The 19,877-nt window shown below is 47.1% G+C and overlaps 1 protein-coding gene across 9 annotated transcripts in view; it reads right to left on the bottom strand.

The window, feature by feature from the left end:
- ADAR (adenosine deaminase RNA specific) overlaps positions 1–19,877 on the bottom strand; it is a 50,019-nt gene that overhangs the window by 17,594 nt on the left and 12,548 nt on the right. For 4 of the 9 annotated variants that reach the window (XM_044944301.2, XM_044944300.2, XM_044944299.2 and 1 more), the window contains exons 2-3: positions 2,417–3,849; positions 371–554 (exon numbers count right to left, since the gene is read on the bottom strand). In XM_044944301.2, the coding sequence (XP_044800236.2) occupies positions 371–554; positions 2,417–3,849 (1,617 nt within the window). Of the gene's footprint in view, positions 1–370; positions 555–2,416; positions 3,850–8,900; positions 9,236–19,877 lie in introns of those variants that run through there. The other 5 variants (XM_025287747.3, XM_025287746.3, XM_025287744.3 and 2 more) reach the window with 5 other exon arrangements.

The raw sequence follows: 19,877 nt of genomic DNA, 5'->3' as shown, positions 1-19,877 counted from the left end.
GGGCTGGCTTTCTAAAGGAAGAGGGCTTGCGGGGATTTTCTAGGCCTTGCAGATCAGTTACTTAAATGTTCTTGGTTTCATTTTGTATCTGCCAAGAGAGGAGATCGGATTCAATAAATTTTAATGCCTCTTTCAACTCTGAAATTCTGCAATTCCAGTCAGGTTGGGAGGGGGCACCAGAAGGAGAGCTGGGTATGAAAAGAGGAAAGGTGGGATGGGGAGGCGGGGGAGAGGGGACAGCGGGAAGCTGACTCTGAGACAGAGAATGGGTTGGGCAGGCCGAGATTGTTTCAAGAGGCTTAGATGATGGTCTAGGACTTCACAGATGTGGACAGTGAATGGATGTCCTCCCAGAGGATAGGACACCTACCTTCTCTGATTCCTTCTCTGAGGAATAGTGGTATGATTCTTCTGATCTTCCACTGTCCTTGGCTTTAGCTTCCTCAAGCAGAATTGTCATGGCTTTCATGGCTGCATCCTGCTTGGCCACTTTCTTGCTGCCAGCTTCAGCTGGGGGAAACTCTCGGCCATTGATGACAACTTGGAATTTAAATCTTGATGGAAAGTGATTAGATGTGTGAACACTAGTCTAGGCCATCCCTTCTGCCCTCTCCAAAGAGATCTTCACCCTGGAATTTCCTGCTATGCTAAGGGGTTTGTTGACTTGTGAAGGAGATGGAGGGCAGACCAAGGGACTCCTGTCCCTTTGCAGGTACAGCCTATTCCTACTTTTTGGAAACAAAGCAGCCAGTGACTCTCTCTCTCCAAGCTCATTAGAGCAAATGTAGCCACAGGTGATAAGAAACTAGCTCAAGGGAAGCCCACTATCCTTTAGCAATGAATTAAGATCAAATCTGTACAAAAAATGATGAGCTAAAATCACCATTATAGTCTTGTTAGCAACCAAAGAGCCTTTACCCTAAAGCAATGGTGGTAGACTTGGCCACCTCAAGGGTGTTCCTAAAGAAAGCCAAGGCTGCTCACAGCGCAGTCTCATACTCTCCAGACACCTATGGGATCAGATGTCTGCCTCTCTGGGGAACCTGTTTTTGTCCCCAACCTACCCTCAGAGATAGACCACTCTCATGGTTTCTTTTGAATCATCCTACAGCTTTATTTGTCTGCCGCCTGAGATGAAAGGCATATCTCCTTGTTATGCAGAGAACCAAAAAGCATTTGTTCTAGGCCCCTGGACTTAGCTTAGTCCGCTTTTGTTCAAGCTTTCAAATTGGTTCAGCTCTTTGCTCAATCTGGGATTTCATTTAGAAAAGTAGGTCAAATTTCTTATTTCCTGGGTCTTCTGAAATATTTGAACATGGTATCAATGTTTCTTACAGCTGGAGTCCAAAGAAAGGTTAACCACAAAACCCACTGCTGTGCCCCAACTCGAGAGAGGGACGAAGGGAGAAGGAAGGACGGCCATCCCAGCTCTACCCCAGACAGGAGCACACCCGTCCTGGCCCTGCCAGCTCTGGATGCACCCTCTCTTCCTCACAGCTCCCCTGCAATGTCATCTCAGTGTCATTAAGACGGTCAGATAAGGAGGCAGGGTTGCCGCTGGGAGTCGGTACCCTCATCAGACAGCGGCCTACAGCTAATGTAAAGGTGAGTGGGCCTCTCTGCCGGCGTGCTTTCTAGTTGCGGCGGGCGGCCACTCGGCTTTAGTGGCCTTTGATCTCTGCTAGGCCCTGCAGCGGCTCCTCCTGGGCCCACCTGTCTTCCTCTGTCTGCTGGCTTGGAAGCGCCTATGGTGCCGGGCCAGGCCAGCTGTCTGAGTGAGGTAATTCCTAACTTCACAGCTTAGGAGCAGCAGCAAGTGCTAGCCCACCCATCTGTGCGGAGGCAGCTTGTAAAATTAGAACCACCACCTTCAAGAGGCAGGCAGCCGCGCACACCCTACACGTGCATCCCTTCCCTACGGGAGCTGAGCGGGAGGCGGGAGGGGTGGGGTGGTTTGAACTCACGGCTACTTTAGCAGCACAACCCACCCTTACTCCGGTGTGCAGCCAGCTGTTCGTGCATCCCATGGGGAGCTCAGCTGGTGGGGGGTGGGTGGGAGTGGAGAAGGATGGCACACGGAAGGGGGCGGGAGGGGCATCAAGCCTTTATTACCTCTGGCCTTAGGAGGTAGGCATGACACTGCTGCATGGAAGCTAATCATCTCCAAAGAAGCTTCATTTTACCAAGAGTGCCAACCTCCCCCTTGCTCAGCCAAGACTCTGGCTGGGCCGAGGTCTATGTTCCCTGCTCAAGAGATAGAGGAAGGGCCAGACGAGGATGACGCAGCCCACAGGTAGAAAGAAGAGGGAAAAGACAGGGGCCATCAACCAGCACCGCTCACGAGTCGGCTGAGGCTGTGTCAGGAGCAAGAGCGCCTGACCCCAACCTTAGGCACAATTCCTGGGTGGTCTCTTACCGAGGTTCATGGGGTGGTCCGCTCTGCTCTATCATGTTGAACTCACAGGTCTGACTAGCGAACTGGGCATACTCTAACAGGCCGCTGATGGGGTTCTTCAGCTGGCACTCTGTCAGTTTCTTGTAGGGTGAACACCGTGGCAAGCCATGACTGTAGAAGGAGGGCATCTCCATGATGGCGCGGAACTCACCTGGTGCGGCGTGGATACTATTCAAGTCATCGGGGATGTCATCTGTGGCCCACTGGCCGTTTTCAAAGTCAACATACCCTGTTTTGGAGGGGCCGTTGTCATGAACAGGTGGTTTCAGTTTTACTGGTTCTGCTGTTGCCTCTTGCTTGAGTTTTAACTTGACGACGGGTTCCTGCCCATTTTCCACCTTTCCTGGGGTGACCGTGCTGTTGGAGACGTCTGATGCAGGTGAGCTGCAGGTGGGGCCCTCTGTGGTTTTTCCGGTCTCCAGGACAGCAGCAGCTTGAGTGGTTTCGGGAACACTGTCCTTGTTTCTCTTGATCTGTATCCTCTCTCGCTTCTTGTCAGTCAAATACCATATGGGAGGGGTGGTCCCCTGCCTGTAGACATCTCCCTGCCTTTCCAAGTCAATCAGCACAGCATTCACATCCCGGGCCTTAGTGAGGCCAATGTTTTTAGCCAAGTTCAGGGCAGAGGAGCTGGACACGTTGAACAGGTGGTCACAGATCTTCTCCTTGATCTCAGCCATGTCGAGAGGCTCAGGGGGCTCTTCCAAGCCACACGGGGTGCTTCTGTCTTCAGTTTCCACACTGGAGTCTGGGCTTTGAGCTCCTGGGGTTTGACTCTCTGCTCTTGTTTCTTGGCTAGGCTGGTTCTGAGCCTGAACTGGGACTGTGGCTCTCCACAAAGGGGGAGATCCTGCCTCTTGGTGCAGCTTACCCTTCTCTGCCAGAGAGTACAGGACTCGATTGATGTCCTTCTTTGGGGCTTGGAGCTTCCGGGCCAGATCACGCGCTGTGGTGGCCTTCCCGTCCCCAAGCTCATCCAAGAGCTCTAGGGTCCTTTGTTCCTGATCCTGGCTGATGGTCAGTCCCTGGAAATGTGAGGAAAGCCTATCAACACCTCTCCATGGCCGAATGTGGCCACGTGGGAAAGGACGCTGGAACCGTCTTGGGAGTACCTGACTTCTGAGAGGCACGCCCCTGGGGACACCTCGGATCTGGAGGGGCCCGCCTCTGGCAGGTGGTCCTGGAAACCTCGGCCAGAGTCCAGGGAGGAACGGTGGCAGTGATGGTGGCTGCTTTCCAAATAGGGGCACTTCTGGGAGCTGCCCCTTGAGAAACTCTATTTGCTGGAGCTGGAAACTGTCACGATAAGGTCCCCGCTCTGGCTGCTGGTGTCTGTGCCTGCTGTGCTCATAGCCTTGGGCTGGGCGGGCTTGGTATCTGTTGAGGGAATACCCCTGTAGAACAAGAAGATGGAGAAGAGAGTGACTTAGGACTCTGGCAGGGAATCTGTCCCTTCTGCCTTCTTGGGGTGGGGTGGGGTGGGGGCTGTATCTGATTCTTAAGCTGAGAAGCTGAGTGAGACGTGGGCTTGTGACCCAGATAGGGTGGCCTGCACATCTCATAGGTACCACCTGTGGACCCAACAGAGGGAAGAGATGGAGGAGCAGACAGTGAGATGCACAGAGCTCCCGGGAGCATGTGGCGGTGCTGAGACTTCAGCACAGCCTCTCCAGCAACCTAGCGCATTGTCTTCCTTTCAAGAGTTTAGGGAGTTGAGAATGTATGTTTTCACTCATCAAAAAAAAAAAAAAAAAAAAAAAAAAATCCTTTTACAATCAAGAAAACAAATATATGTTTTACTTTAAAAACAAACGAACACAGAATAACCTAAGAGTGCCAAGGGAGTTAGGCGATCATGAGATGGTCCACCACCCAGCCCCCTTCTCTGCAATCTATCATCTGGGTGACTGTAAAGAAACAAGCAAGTGGACTGGGTGAACTGGAGCCCCATCCTCCAAGGCTGGAGCAGAGGAAGTCTCCTCACCTGGGGAAGGGCGGCAGGGCCTCACAGAATCGTCTAACCGCACTGCCATCCTGGGAGAACTAGAATTTGATTTTAGGGGAACTGGACAGTTTTCTTAGAAAACAGGTACACTGTCCTCGTCCTTCAGTATGGAGCCCAGGCTCAGAAGGCACACCGGGCACTCCTACTCAAACCACTAAGCCCACCTGGATGTGTGGAGCTGGTGGTGTCTAGTCCACACCCCCTTAGCTACTTCCCAATAGCGGCTTCCGTGGCGCATCTTCAGAAGCTGGTTCTGTAGGCCACCAGCTACTCCATCTTCTCTCAGAATGCCACTCGTTTACCAGAACAGCGAGCACTACGACTGTCCCCACCCACAGACCAGCAATGCTACTCACCGCGATGCTACCCACAGAGCAGGACTACTCGCTGGAGGGGCTTTTGGGATCCCGAGTTGGGGTGTCAGTAAACACCTGGCTGCCTGTCCCCAGGGCTGCACGTCTAGGAAACCTTCTGTTTCCTCATGCTCACATCCTCCTTGTCTGATCTCCGGAAGGCCACAGGGACCCGCAGGCAGCTGCGTCCCTTTCTTCAATAACTTCAGCTTTCTCTTCCCCTACCCCTGCCCCCGGCCACAGTGAGGGGAGCTCAGCGCTCTCACTGGTCATGCTCACGGTACATGGGCTGCACAGTTCCTCAGTGCCTCTCCAGCGGCTGCCACCTCCGCCTTTCAGCCACACGAGTGGCTCCTGATTTAATCTCACTGTTACTTGACCACCAAACCTGCAACCCTGAAACTCTTTTCCAGGGTCAGCAAACTTTTTCTGTAAAGGGCCGGTAGGACGGTCATCTGTAGCACTTCCTTTACAAAACCAGGGGAGGGCTGCAGTTGGCTGTGGGTTGCATTTTGCTGACTCCTGCTCTTCTCCAACGGCAACTTCCCTGTGTTTCTACGACATCCACTCCCTCCCCTTGTGGGACCTGCTGCTCACGTGAAGTCCACTCCCACCCCCTGTAGCTGCGGGTCACCTCCTCGTTCAGCCTGCATCTCAGGATCAGTTCCCTTCTCCACCCAAGGCCTGCTCTCCCCTTTTTCTGTTCCAAAACTTCCAAATGGTGCTGGAGGAGGATACCACCTCATGCTAATAAGACCACATAAATTCCTCCTCTTGAATCTCTGTTTCCAGGGCTGTTTGGTGGTCAGTTCAGTACAACAAACATACACCCACTCAATGTGGATCGAGCTCTCTTTTTTTAAAATCCTCCCACAGCTTGGTGACACAGCACCAAAGATCTCTCATCTTTCTTTTTCCTTCTGTCTGTCCCTATCCTTTCTTTTGCCCCTTAGATATAATCAGTCCCTGAGGTTTTGTCTACGGCTCTCTTCTTCCTTCCCCAAGTTGATTTCACCCACTCCCCTAACCTTAACCAGTCTTTTTAAGAAACAGTGTTCAAATCTGTTATCTCCAGCTACCACCTGTGCTGAAGCTTAAGACTTGAATTTTCAAATGCTTAGATGATCCGTTCACTTAGATTCTTGACCACTACCTCAAATGACACACATTCTGAACCAAATTAATTCTCTTCCCTCTCTCAGCCCCTTCTCCTGTTTTCTTATTACTGTTAATGGCAGCACTCTCCTCTTGGTTATTCAGGCTGGAAGCCTGAGCCATCCCTGCTGCCTGTCTACCTTAGTCCCTTGTCCCCCGCATCTCATGAGTAGTTGCAAAGCCCTATCTTGTCCACCGCCTCTGTCTTTTCTCTTACGCGTCTTTTCCCAGTTCTAGCCCCTCATTATCTCTCGCACGGGCTGCCGCTGCGCCTCTCATTTCCCCTCTCTACATGCCAGTGCATCATCCCTGCTTCTCGCCCTCCTGCCACCTGTTACAACTTGGGTCCTTTCCCTACACGTCTCTCTAGACGCCACCTTCTTCAGGAGACTCCTGACTCCCGCACACCCCAGCCTGTGAGTGTTTCCTCTCCTTGAACACCTCCCATCCTGCCCCTCTTACACCATGTACTTTATCTTTTATCTCAGCTACTGATTGTTTTTCTTTTTTGCTACTGATTATTTTCTTAATGGCACATACAGTCACATACGGATTGAAGTGTATCTCAAAGGTGATTAATAATATTGGGTGCCCTAGAAATTACATTAACGTCTCTACTCTCAATGGTCTCCATGTAGTGCGTGGGGGAGGCTGCAGTCAACTTGAGAGAAAGCCTCTGGGGGACAAGGACTACACTTCAGTTATAGTACCCGGCACAAAGCTGATCCTGAGCCAATATCTGCATGAACAAGCCATTGCTAGTTATGCAAGCTCTTCACCTCATCACTGCTTTTCTTGCTCCTCTTGCTGCACACAACCCCCCCACCCCGCCCCCCGCAGGGCTGAGGTATTTGTGAGTACAGTGAGTGCTCGGTTCACAGGACTTAATTATGGGGACTTCAGGGGATTTCTGATTAGCTCTATGAGTGACCTTGGTGAAAGAACTTTGTTTCAAAGTGGCTGAAGTCAGTTTCTACCTCAATGCTTTTTAGATTTAAACTGCTGCTCTTGCCCAAAATTTGTAAAATATTCGAATGTCTATTTAAAGAAGAGTAGAACAAATCATGACACATTCAGGCTATGGAACCATACTCACAGTTTTTTAAAAAATGTGTTATCTATTTAGGAATGATATGATGTTAAATTAACAAAGAAAGCAAGCTGCAGACAAATATGTATGCTATAATCCCTTTTTTCATAAACAAAAGGGAAAAAAACCCATGAATGTGTATGCATGATAGAAAGAACACAGAGAAAAGAGACAAGGAAGGGAAACACAAATTTGTTAACACAAATTTCCCAGTTATTTTAGAGAAAAATTAGAGGGAGATTATTAATTTTTCCTTTATACCCCCTAAAATCTCCTAAAAGCCAAACCATCACTTGAGAACAGCCCCGTGGAGAGTCACTGAGCGGGACTGAGAGCAAGAAAGGAGGAAACCAACCCACACGGTGATCATTCTTAAATCCTTTAACATCCCCCTTCACCCAACTTCATGCCTATGTATATACAAACTATGTGACAAGTCACTTTTGCCCTGCAAAGTCTCCCTTTAATCTATTCTCACATATTTAAGATTAAGAGAGAAGCCCCTACCTTTACCACATGGGCTATTACCCTATGGATAGGGTAATATATTGGTTTGCATTAAAAAATGCTTTTCCCACAAGTCAAGTGTCCTAATTCTTTTAAAGAAGGGAAAAAAATACACGCATACATACATGTATGTATATACGCACACACATATACATGCATGTACATACACTTTACATATATTTAAAATAAAGGTATATTTATATACAGTAAAATGTACCCTTTTTGGTGTATCATTCTGAATTTTGGGAGAGGGCAATGGCACCCCACTCCAGTACTCTTGCCTGGAGAATCCCATGGATGGAGGAGCCTGGTAGGCTGCAGTCCATGGGGTCGCTAAGAGTTGGACACAACTGAGCGACTTCACTTTCATTTTCACTTTATGCATTGGAGAAGGAAATGGCAACCCACTCCAGTGTTCTTGCCTGGAGAATCCCAGGGACGGGGGAGCCTGGTGGGCTGCCGTCTATGGGGTCGCACGGAGTCAGACATGACTGAAGCGACTTAGCACTCTGAGTTTTGACCATACAGAGTCAAAGCACACACAGCCCTCTTAACTACCACTGATATCAAGATACAGAACATTTCCCTTTCCCAAAAACGTTTTTTATGCACTTTGTAAACAGCTTCTTTCTCCACACACAGCTCCTGTCGGCAACTGGTCTGCCTTCTGTTCCTGTAGGTTTTCCTCCAGAATGTCATCTAAATGGACTCGTATGCAGTGTTTTAAGTCCAGCTTCTTTTGCTCAGTATCATGGATCTGAGATTTGTCCATGTTGTTGCATACAGCAGTATTTCCTGCCCTTTGCGGCTGAGCAGTTTTCCACTATATGGATGTATCCCAGTTTGTTTAATCATCCGTTGAAGGACACTAGCGTTTCCCAGGTTTTAGAGATAATGAGTCAAGCCACTATAAACTTTCTCCTACAGGTTAAGGAGGAGATGCTCAAAGTCAAGCAGGCTGTCCAAGGTGGGGGCGCGGGGGTAGGTGGCTAAAGGCGGGACTGAGCCCCCATGGGGTCCTAGCTGAAAAGCAGAGGGGGGTTGTCTTGACCTGGGCTCAGGCCTTGGTCCTCTGGGGGAGGAGGTGCACTTCCCTCACAAATCCTCTTCCACATCTTCCCAACACAGAGTTAATAAGCATGACACAAATTCTGAATTCCTAGAATAGCAATTTTGCTTGGCAAGGAAACACACGCTCGCACACAATAAGCATATGTCAAGCAGGAAAACAGGGACATGGGGGCGGGGGGGGGGGGGGCAGGGAGGAGGATAAGATGAGCCCAGGCCAGCAGGTTGCGGGCGCGCCGGCTCTGGGCCCTGAGCCCAGGGGCTTACCTGTCTTGGGTCCATGGCGCGCCCCAGGCATGTTCCGGTGCCCGCCCGCAGCCAGCAGCGCGACCCTCCGCAGCTGGACCTTTCCCAGGGCAGGCCGTGGGCCTCCCAGACGCAGGGGGCGCCTCTGGAGTCGACTCAAGCCCCGGGAGCAGGGAGCCGGGAGCTTCAAGCTGGGAGCAGGGCTGGGAAATGGCTCCGGTTCAATTTCACTTTCGTTTCTTCAAACGGACCTCCCTCTTTGGAAAGTTTGGCCGAGGGGCGGGGCTTGCGCACAGGAGCCCGAGAAAGTCTGGTTTCGCTCCGATTACAAGTTTAATCCTTTCCTTGCATGAGAACTGGGCAAGATACGCTTTCTTTAGAAAAAGAGCTATAAAATACTGAGCTCATAAATCCCTCATGGCTGTCTCAGGAATACACGGGATAAAGCAAACTGAGAACAAAGCCCCCCTGCGAAACCTAGCACTGGAGAAAAAGAGTCTGGGGCTCTGTTTTCTTACTCCCAGATTCTCTCTAAGGTGACCACGTGTCTCTAAAGTGGAAGGGGGGCCCAAAGCTCTTCAAGTGATTGTCCTCACTGAACTATTTACCCATACTCGAGCATATTAACTGATGTTGTTGCAGTTAAAAAAACGGAAAAGGTCTTTTTTCCCTTGCCCTGAGTTTTTTTTTTTTTAACTGTTTCTGATCTGTAGTCAATAAGCAAGACTAACCTGATTTGTAAATTAAATCCTGTGCCTCAGACCTTGCAGGAGCTACCTTCTGCATCTGTTATCTTTTAACTCTGTGCTAATCACATCCTGTGCTTGGTGCTCACCTTTCTGCTGCTGCTGCTGCTAAGTCACTTCAGTCGTGTCCGACTCTGTGTGACCCCATAGACCGCAGCCCACCAGGCTTCCCCGTCCCTGGGATTCTCCAGGCAAGAACACTGGAGTGGGTTGCCATTTCCTTCTCCAATAGCATTTTCTTTGCAGACCACTCCTTGTAGTTCTTCACTTTTTTTTTTTTTTTTTTGCATTACAGAAAGGAGGCCACAGTACAAGTCAAGAAAGACTATGGACCCAACAACTGGGCTACCAGACAGCAGCCAATGACAGTGCAAGAGGAAGAATACAAGACCCTTACACCTTTGCTCCTCATCACTGACCCCTGACTGTGAGCCTCATCTGGGGAATCCAGATTCCTCCCGGGAGGGGGGCACAGTTCTTGAAGAACAAGCCTACTCTGCTCTCCCTTCCACTGGCTGAGGATTAAAGCCATTTTCTATTTCCTCCAAACTCTGTCTCTGTATTTTTCATTTGGCTTTAGTGGGCAGACAAAGCCAAGATCTTGGCTGCATCAACATGACCACATAACAGCCAGCATGTAGTAGCAAGATAATAATATCAGCAACTGACTTAAGGATCTGCATCACAAAACCATCCCACCTTTCAGCATCCATCCAGGCAAGGGTGAAGTCCTTTACATGCCTCATTTTTTTTTTTTTTTTGGCGAGCCCCTGCAGTGGAAGTGGGAGTCTTAACCACTGGACAGCCAGGGAAGTCCCACCTTATCTCCTTAATCTTCACAACAGCTCTGCAAGGTGGGCATTATTCCCAAATTACAGATGTGGAAATGGAGGCTCCACTAGGGCCATGCTGCTGCTAAATCCAGGTCTGACTGCAGAAAGTCACTCTTCATTACCACTCTACACTCCATCATGTTACATGATGGCTTTCAAACAGATAACTTTTGTTGTTAATTGATTTCATGATCAGGCTTATATACTGCTCTATTTTGTCCAAGATGTCTAGGAAAAGATCAGTTCTAATGCTCAACAGCTCTCTTCCCCGCTCACCTGTGAGAATTTTCTTTTTCTGTATTTCATTTCAATTTTATCCCCACTGTGTAAATGAAAAATATTGCCTGCTGTATCAGTTAAGCAAAGGATGTTGCAGCTATCAAGTCATCACATTACTATCCCCATAGTGAGCCCTGAGGGAACTCAGGCTAAAAACAATGCCCACCATCCAATCATCCAACTCTGCAGCCCTCTCCTCCATGTCATGGTGCCCCTGGAGGAAACTCAGGATGAGAAAACACAGGCTATATCCAGTTTTCTTTAATTAACAATAATTTCTTGATGTTCTGACTACCTGGTCTTTGTTAAAATAACTCCTATGTATCCTGGCACCTCCCTTATCTCTGGAGCAATCTCTCAGAGTTAACTGAGAGGCCGTGTCCCGGGCTTAAGTCCTCAGTTTTGTCTGCTGAATAAAACGCAACTCTCAATTTTTAGGTTGTGCGTTTTTTCAGTGGACACTGCTTATGAGATTTACAAGGCAGCGCCTTCACAGAGCCGTCTCCAGCTGACGCCGTTTCTAGCCATCCTCTCACTCCATTCCCCCGGCTGATGCGAGCCCCCGCCCCCGGCCAGCTCACATTTCTAGCGTAGTGCTCCTTCCCTGTCAGTGCCTTTGTGCAATCTAGTCTAGTCTTAAATATACTTCCTCCACAGCTTCTGGTGAAAGTCTTTCAAGATCTGCTTCAAATATTGTCTCCAAGGGAAGCTTTGCCCCACTTTCGGTGGGGGAGGGGGTGCAATTCGTGGTTCCTGATTTTGTGCTTCTCTCTTACTCAACACTTACCCCTACTAGAGCACTTTCACCATCCTCTGAAAATGCCTCCTCTTCATTAATTTAACAGAGACTTCACTAAACACCTAACACATGCCACACACTGTGTTAAGCACTCAGGACATGAGACAAGTAAGAGTCCTGCCCTGTCAGCCAACAGTCAGCCTGGTGGGGGGACTGATGTTTCACATGATCGTCACAGTGTTATGAGCTACTTGTTTATATATCTGCCTTTAGAGCTGTAGAGTCTTCTCCTGGGGCAGGGAACTCCCCACAGTCCCTGATAGTGGCCTTCAGGGGGCTGGTTAGTTGACTGAATAACAGACTGCTCTGTAGAAAAAACAATGGGGAAAACAGTGGCACACGAATGTCACAAGAGGAAATATAAAATATCAGTACACATAAGAGACAGTGCTCTATCTCATCACATTAAGGAAATGCAAAGCAAAGCCTCAGTGAGTTACTGTCCATTATCAAACAAGCACTGTAACCAGCTGATGAGAGCACGTGAGAGCAAGGGTGCAGAACAGCTCCTAGTTACGACAGGAAACCTGGGAAAGGGGTGAATCTACACACCTCGCAATTCAGCAATTTCACTCCTAGACCAGGACACACATTCAACAAGCTGGTAGTTGCATTATTCATAATAGCTCCCAACCTGAAACCGCCCAAATGTTCTTCAAAAGGAAAATGGATAAATGGTGACATCTGCCTATGAGAGAATATTATACAGCAACAAAAATGAAAGAACTACAACCACATGCAACAAGGTGGTTAGTCATCTAAATGTGATAATTAGTTAAAGAAGCCATATACATATGACACGGTTCCACTTGTAAGTCCCAAGCCAGGCAAAACAACTGTAGTATACTCTGCATCAAAGACAGGATGGTGGTTATCTCTAGGGTAGGAAGGAGAGGTTTTGACTGGAAAGGAATGTTCTGGGTGCCGCTGATATTCTAGTTCTTGACTTGGGTGGTGGTTACATACGTGGCTTTCCAATAATTCATTGAGGCACACACTGATGCTTTATGCACCTTTCTGTATGTATGTGCTGTACTTCACAAGTTTAAAAGGTTAAAAACAACAGGAAGCTCTTTCTGTAGCAATTCTAGTGTCTTCTCTTTTTCATTTAAGTAAAATGAGTTATGTCTCACCTCTGCTTTCTTGCCTTCAAGCTAAACAATCCCAAGGCCTCTCACCCTTCCACAAGAATGATCCAGAAAAGCGCTCATCACAGCTACTGTGCAGGGAGCTGCACCGCTGTGGCCTCCGTGGCTTTGAATCGAACCCAGGATGCACGGGGGAAGCAGGAAGGCGAAATTTGTTAAACAGAGAGTCGGTGTATGCCGTGAAAGCACAACTGCTCTTGTCACTTAATCTCAGCAGCTCAAGTAACTGCAAATAGTCTTATTCATAAATGTTTCATCTCCTTGCCCTCAGTGATTGTTTCAGCTCCCACAGGGTCGTGAGGTGGTGACATCAGTCTTTGTGCTGTTCTATTGTAGGGGCATGGCGAGCTGGATGAAGTTCTTTTAAAAAGTAACCTAAAGTATTAATTGAAAACACTTTAATTGCAGTTAATTTTCTTGTTGATTGCAAGAAAATCAGAGATGAGCAAACATGGTCAAGTGTGAAAGTATTAGTCGCTCCGTTGCGTCTAACTCTTTGCGACCCCATGGACTGTAGCCCATCAGGCTCCTGTCCATGGAATTCTGCAGGCAAGAATGCTAGAGTGGGTTGACATTTCCTTCTCTAGAGGATCTTCCTGACCCAGGGATCAAATCCAGTTCCCCTGCATTGCACGCAGATTCTTTACCATCTGAGCCACCGGTGAAGCCCACACATGATCAAAGCTACCCCTAAATCTCCACTGTTAATTCACCCGTGCTCACCCTTGCTGTTTCCCCTGTGTATCCAGGCTCCATGGACACATATATGCAGTTCTCCTAACACAGGCGCTTACCTCCCCAGGAGCTTGCGACTATCTGCTGCCTGGCAGTAGCCCCAAATGCAAGACCTCCTGTGAACATACTACCTAAGGTTACTTGCTAACAACTGCCTAAGTGATAATAGTTACTGTCTAGAATTAGGTATTACTCCAAAAGCCCCCCATTCAGTGTCCTCAGAAATCTGGCTTCCACATAACACTGACAAGCTCTGGCTCCATGTGCGCCTTTGGGGACCTGGCCTTGCCCAATTATGTGGAAGGACGTGTTATCATCTGGACTACTGGGCTGGTTTGTTTCTAGACCCTGCTATTCTTGTTTTTGAACTATATATATAACTGTTAATCTCACTTTGTAATGATTAATTTGGCTTGTTGTGAATTTTCTGTTTAACCTGACTACCTGCGTGTGTGCATGCTTCAGTAGGGTCTGACTCCCTGTAACCCTATGGACCATAGCCCGTCAGGCTCCTCTGTCCATGGGAATCTTCGGGCAAGAATACTGGAGTGGGTTAGCATGCCCTCCTCCGGGGGTATTACCAACTCAGGGATCAAACCCGTGTCTTTTGCATCTCCTGCTAGATGGTTCTTTACCACTAGCGCCACCTGGGAAGCCCCTTACTGTGTGCAGGGATGCATATTTACAACAACAGTCTTTCTAGTCTGTCATTTCCCATAACCAGACTTTTCTGCACATATGGGCTATATCCAGTTGGATCATCTATCTCCCTACTGTAAAGCAGACGTCTGCAAACTCCTTCAATATTTGCTCATACAGCAGATACTGCAACAAAAATGGACTGCCTGTGAATGTGTGCAACTGAACTTGCAGCACATTATCAAAAAAGTAATGAATTACTGAGTTATTTTAAATACTAGCGCACTATTTTAGAAGAGGATCTGCACCTAAATAAACTCATGTTCTTATCTTAACTCCTAGGAAATATGTGACAAGCAATTCATAGAGTCGCTAGGCATACATTTATTGCCTTCTCTTTTTGTTGTTTCAATATTTAATCACTGGGTTTTTTATTCTACTAGACAGCTACTGCCACATCAACATAATTTTCACAATTCCCAGGGTCTTCCTATAATAACCTGACTTGCTTTGATAACCTATAAGGCTTCCTGTGGACAGAACAGTGAAGCCGCCCACCTGGTTGAGCAGCGCTCCCCAGCTGTCTTTACGCTGATGTATATTCTATTAAGGGTATTGACTAGACTGGCTTTTGAAGTTACAAGAAAGCAAGAGACGCCTCAGGTACCCCCGGAAAAAACTCAGGTCTCCAGAAGTGGCCTCTACCTGCTCAAACTTACCCAGTAAATGAAGGAAGAAAAATAGTATTTGTCAACTATCTATAGGCATTGTGGTAAGCATTATATTTTAAAGATATACTACTAATAATACCAAAATAACATGAATAGTAATGGCTTACATGCCTGCGCTGAGTATTTTACATGTAAGTTTAAAGAGTGAATGTACAATTAGTCTCATAAACACTGTACACGCACAAGGTGATTACACGGCTTGTGGTTTTAGGCGCTAAGTCCTGACACCCTGAAACCACGTCTTCTGTGCTAGGCTGGTCTGGCAAGAAGGACCTGACTGAGCTAGTTTGGCTCTGGCCAGAGAGGCTCAGCTACTGGTCCACATTTGGGTTCCACTGAGTCAAAGTTAGACTGTTAGTCTAGTTAGAACTGGACATGGAACAACAGACTGGTTCCAAATAGGAAAAGGAGTACGTCAAGGCTATACATTGTTACCCTGCTTATTTAACTTATATGCAGAGTACATCATGAGAAACGCTGGGCTGGATGAAGCACCAGCTGGAATCAAGACTGCCAGGAGAAATATCAATAACCTCAGATATGCAGATGACACCACCCTTATGGCAGAAAGCGAAGAACGGAACCTCTTGATGAAAGTGAAAGAGGAGAGTGAAAAAGTTGGCTTAAAACTCAACATTCAGAAAACCAGGATCATGGCATCCAGATGGGGAAACAGTGGAAACAGTGGCTGACTTTATTTTTCTGGGCTCCAAAATCACTGCAGATGGTGACTGTAGCCATGAAATTAAAAGACACTTGATCCTTGGAAGAAAAGCTATGTCCAACCTAGACAGCATATTAAAAAGCAGAGACATTGCTTTGCCAGCAAAGGTCTGTCTAGTCAAAGCTATGGTTTTTCCTGTAGTCATGTATGGATGTGAGAGTTGGACTATAAAGAAAGCTGAGTGCTGAAGAACTGATGCTTTTGAACTGTGGTGTTGGAGAAGACTCTTGAGAGTCCCTTGGACTGCAAGGAGATCCAACCGGTCCATTCTAAAGGAGATCAGTCCTGAATATTCATTGGAAGGACTGATGCTGAAGCTGAAACTCCAATCCTCTGGTTCCCTGATGAGAAGAACTGACTCTTTTGAAAAGACTCTGATGCTGGGAAAGATTGAAGATGGCAGAAGGGGACGACAGAGGATGAGATGGTTGGATGGCATCACTGACTCGATGGACATGAGTTTGAGCAAGCTCTGGGAGTTGGTGATGGACAGGGAAGCATGGGGTCCATGCAGTCCATGGGGTCTCAAAGAGTTGGACACAACTGAGTGACTGAACTGAACTGAATCAAAGTCCAAAGAGGGGACCTTCCCTCTCACTCTTGCCTTCTCTCCGTTCTCTCCCCTAGGACCTAGCCTATGAGTGGCTGGGCTCAGTCCCAGCTTCCAGCAAGGGCAATGTCCTCATCTCCATGGCGTGTAGGAAGCAGAGGGGCCAAGTCCAATACTGTTGGAGGCAGGCCTAAGGGCAGCCCCTGTCCCCCTGCCCCCTGAATTCTGCAGTGCTTCCTGGGGAAGTGGGCAAAAAGCCTTTGCTTTCTTTCTTGACTTTTTTCTTTAAGCATCTAGCCTTAATTGACCAGTTTTTATCCTGCCTTCACAACAGTATTAGAGGAAATGTAGCTTGCCCACTCCCTGTAGATGAAGAGCTGCGACTGAGGAGGAGACTAGGGGTCAGTAGGAGGAGGCAAGGTTGAGGGGCTTTTGTGGAACTGAATTTCAGTGGATTGACTTTCTGGGAATTGACCTAAAGCCATTTCCAGGTGACCACAATTTTCTTCCCAAAGGGAATGAATAAGGCTTTGCTAGATTGAGAGCAAGAGAAGAAGGGGGTGACAGAGGGTGGAATGGTTGGATGACATCACTGACTCAATGGACATGAGTTGAGTAAACTCAGTGAGACAGTGAAGGACAAGGAAGCCTGGTGTGCTAAAGTCCCTGAGTTTACAAACATACAACTTAGCGAGAGGATGACAAAAATTCCTAACCTATGTCTTTAAAAGCATTTCCTTCAGCATTGACAAGTTCAGAAAAAAAAAAATTTCCATCTATGCACACAGTGGAGAAGGAGTATATGAAGACATGGCAGACAGAGATGCAGGCCTCGAAGATGGGAGTGACGTGGCCACAAGCCAAGCAACGCAGCCAGCCACCAGAAGCTGGAAGAGGCAAGGACTGACTCCCCCTGAGAGCATCTAGGGAGAGCACTGCCCTGTAACACTTCCATTTCAACCCAGTAACACTACTGACTTCAGATTTCTAGCCTCCAGAACTGTGAGAGAATAGATGTCTATGGTTGTAAGCCACCAAATCTGTGGTCATTTGTCATCGTAGCTGCAGGAAACAAAGACACCATCCTCCATAGGTTGTGCCAATCAGGGCGCTCTGGGTGAAGGACTAGCACAGACCTTGCTGTGCAGCCAAGATTTCTGCATTTGGGGGCTATCACGGAAAAGGTGGAAAGAGACCAGCTGGCATAGACAACACACGCACAGTCATGATTCCCACTTTTTAGTTAAACAGCACAGCCGTCTCATTTCTGTCCAGCACAGTTACATTTTCTTTTGTCTGAAGGAAAGGTTATTTCTATAATATAACAAAGACTACTGATCATAAACCAACAGCCAATATCATATCTAAAATGGAATAATTAGGAATTCCCACTAAAACAAAAAATAAAGAGGGCCACCATTACCACCGTAATCTTACTTCCTCCATTCTGAGATGTACTCCAGACATTTCTGACATTGGGATGTGAATTACATATTGTTGTTGTTTAGTTGCTAAGTCATGTCTGATTCTTTTGTGACCCCATGGACTGTAGCCTGCCAGTCTCCTCTATCCATGAGATTTCCCAGACAGGAATTCTGGAGTGGGTTGCCTTTTCCTTCTCCAGGGGATCTTCCCAACTGAGGGACCAAACCCATGCCTCCTGCATTGCCAGGTAGATTCTTTACCACTGGGAAGCCCATGAATTATATGCGTGGACATTATATATTGGGATATTGCAACTAGTAGTCCCTAAAACTGTTATTAAATTGATAACATGTTCTTATGCTCAGTGGTCTTAAAATCAAAGAAATATGGTATTTAACATTATTCTGAAAATCCTAGCATATACTGTAACACAAAACAGAAGAGATAAATTGACAAAAAAAGAAAGGAAAACATTTGCAGATGATAATATCATAATCCTAGTTGATACAAGAAGATTGAAACTCTTTGGATCACCATCAGTTAAAGAATATGGCTGGATATAAGAGAAATATACAAAACACAACACTTTCTTATATGAAAAGCACTATATTCTTAACAGCAAATAAAACATTTTTAAAAAGGTAAACAGAGACTTCTCTGGTGGTCCAGTGGTTAAGACTCCACCCTGCGATGCAGGGGACGTGGGTTCATTGCCTGGTTAGGAAACTAGGATTCCACCTGCTTTGGAGCAGCTAAGTCCACGTGCTGCAGCTACGGAGCCCGCACGTCCCAGCTACTGAACATGCGCCAAAATTTAAGTCTGTCTGCTGCAATGAAAGCCCCCACATGACACAAGGAAGGTCCTGCTGCCACAACTAAGACCCGAGGCAGCCAAATAAATAGACAAAATATTTTTTTAAATTAAAACTAAGAAGGGAAATATGGGAATAATTCTAAAAAATGTGAAGAGCCTAATGTATTAAAATGTGTGGAAAAGTACAAAACTCTGTTGAGGAATAACTGCCTTAAACAGAAGGATACATCAGTTACAAATGTGATGGCTGAACAGTTTATGACTGCCAAATCAAAGAGCAGTTTAACTGCAAATTCTAATGAGGTTAGGGGCAGTAAGGAGTGGTTGCCTGACAAAATGATTAAAGTTCAAGTGCAAGAAAAAACAAGCAAGGATAGCCAAAATACTTGTTAAAAAGACGACAGCCATACTGATTAAATCAAAGCAGCGCTAGTATAATACCAGAATGGAGCTACAGAGCAGAACCACATTTCCTAATAGGCCCTAGTGTGTGTACAGATCCAATGCATGACAGGAGCCAAAAGCAGCAGCAAGGGGAAGATCAATTAGTCTATATATGGAGCTTGGCTGATTGATAGGCTTTCTAGGACAAAAAAGATCTATCTAACCCTCATATACTGTTGGTGGGAATGTAATTTGGTACAGCCACTACGGAGTAAGTATGGAGGTTCCTTAAAAAACTAAAAATAGAGCTACCATATGACCCTGTAATCCCACTCTTGGACATATATCTGGAGAAAAACATGACCCAAAAGGATGGTGGTGGTGGTTTAGTTGCTAAGCTGTGTCCGACTTTGGCGACCACATGGACGGTAGCCCACTAGGCTCTTCTGTCTGTGAGATTTTCCAGGCAAGAATACTGGAGTGGGGTTGCCATTGATGTATGTACCCCAATGTTCACTGAAGCACTGTTTACAAGCGCCAAGACATGGAAGCAACCTAAATGTCCATCAACAGAGGAACGGATAAAGGAGATGGGGTACACATATGCAACGGAGTATCACTCAGCCAGGAAAAGAATGAAGTAATGCCACCTGAGCAAAATGGATGGACCCAGAGATTGTCATACTGATTAGTCAGATACAGAAGAAGAACTATCATATGACATCCCTTACATGTGGAATCTAAACAGAAATGATACAAATGAACTTATTTACAAGACAAAAACAGACTCACAGACTTGGAAAATGAATTTATGGTTGCCAGGGCAAAGGGACAGTTAGGGAGTTTGGGACGGTCATGTACACGCTGCTATATTCAAAATGGATAACCAACACGGACAGCATGTGGAACTCTACCCAAGGTTATGTGCCAGACTGGATTGGAAGTGGATTTGGGGGAGAATGTGCTGCGCTTAGTCGCTCAGTTGTGTCTGACTCTGTGACCCCCATAGACTGTAGCCCACCAGGCTCCTCTGCCCATGGGATTCTCCAGGTAAGAATACTGGAGTGGGCTGCCATTTCCTTCTCCAGGGATCTTCCCAACCCAGGGATCTAACCCAGGTCTCCTGCATTGCAGGCAGACTCTTTACTGTCTGAGCCACAGTGGATACATGTATATGTACGGCTGATTCCC

The sequence above is a fragment of the Bubalus bubalis genome, chromosome 6 (assembly GCF_019923935.1).
Source record: "Bubalus bubalis isolate 160015118507 breed Murrah chromosome 6, NDDB_SH_1, whole genome shotgun sequence".
Lineage (NCBI taxonomy): Eukaryota > Metazoa > Chordata > Mammalia > Artiodactyla > Bovidae > Bubalus > Bubalus bubalis.
This window is presented reverse-complemented; position numbering and strand designations above follow the sequence as displayed.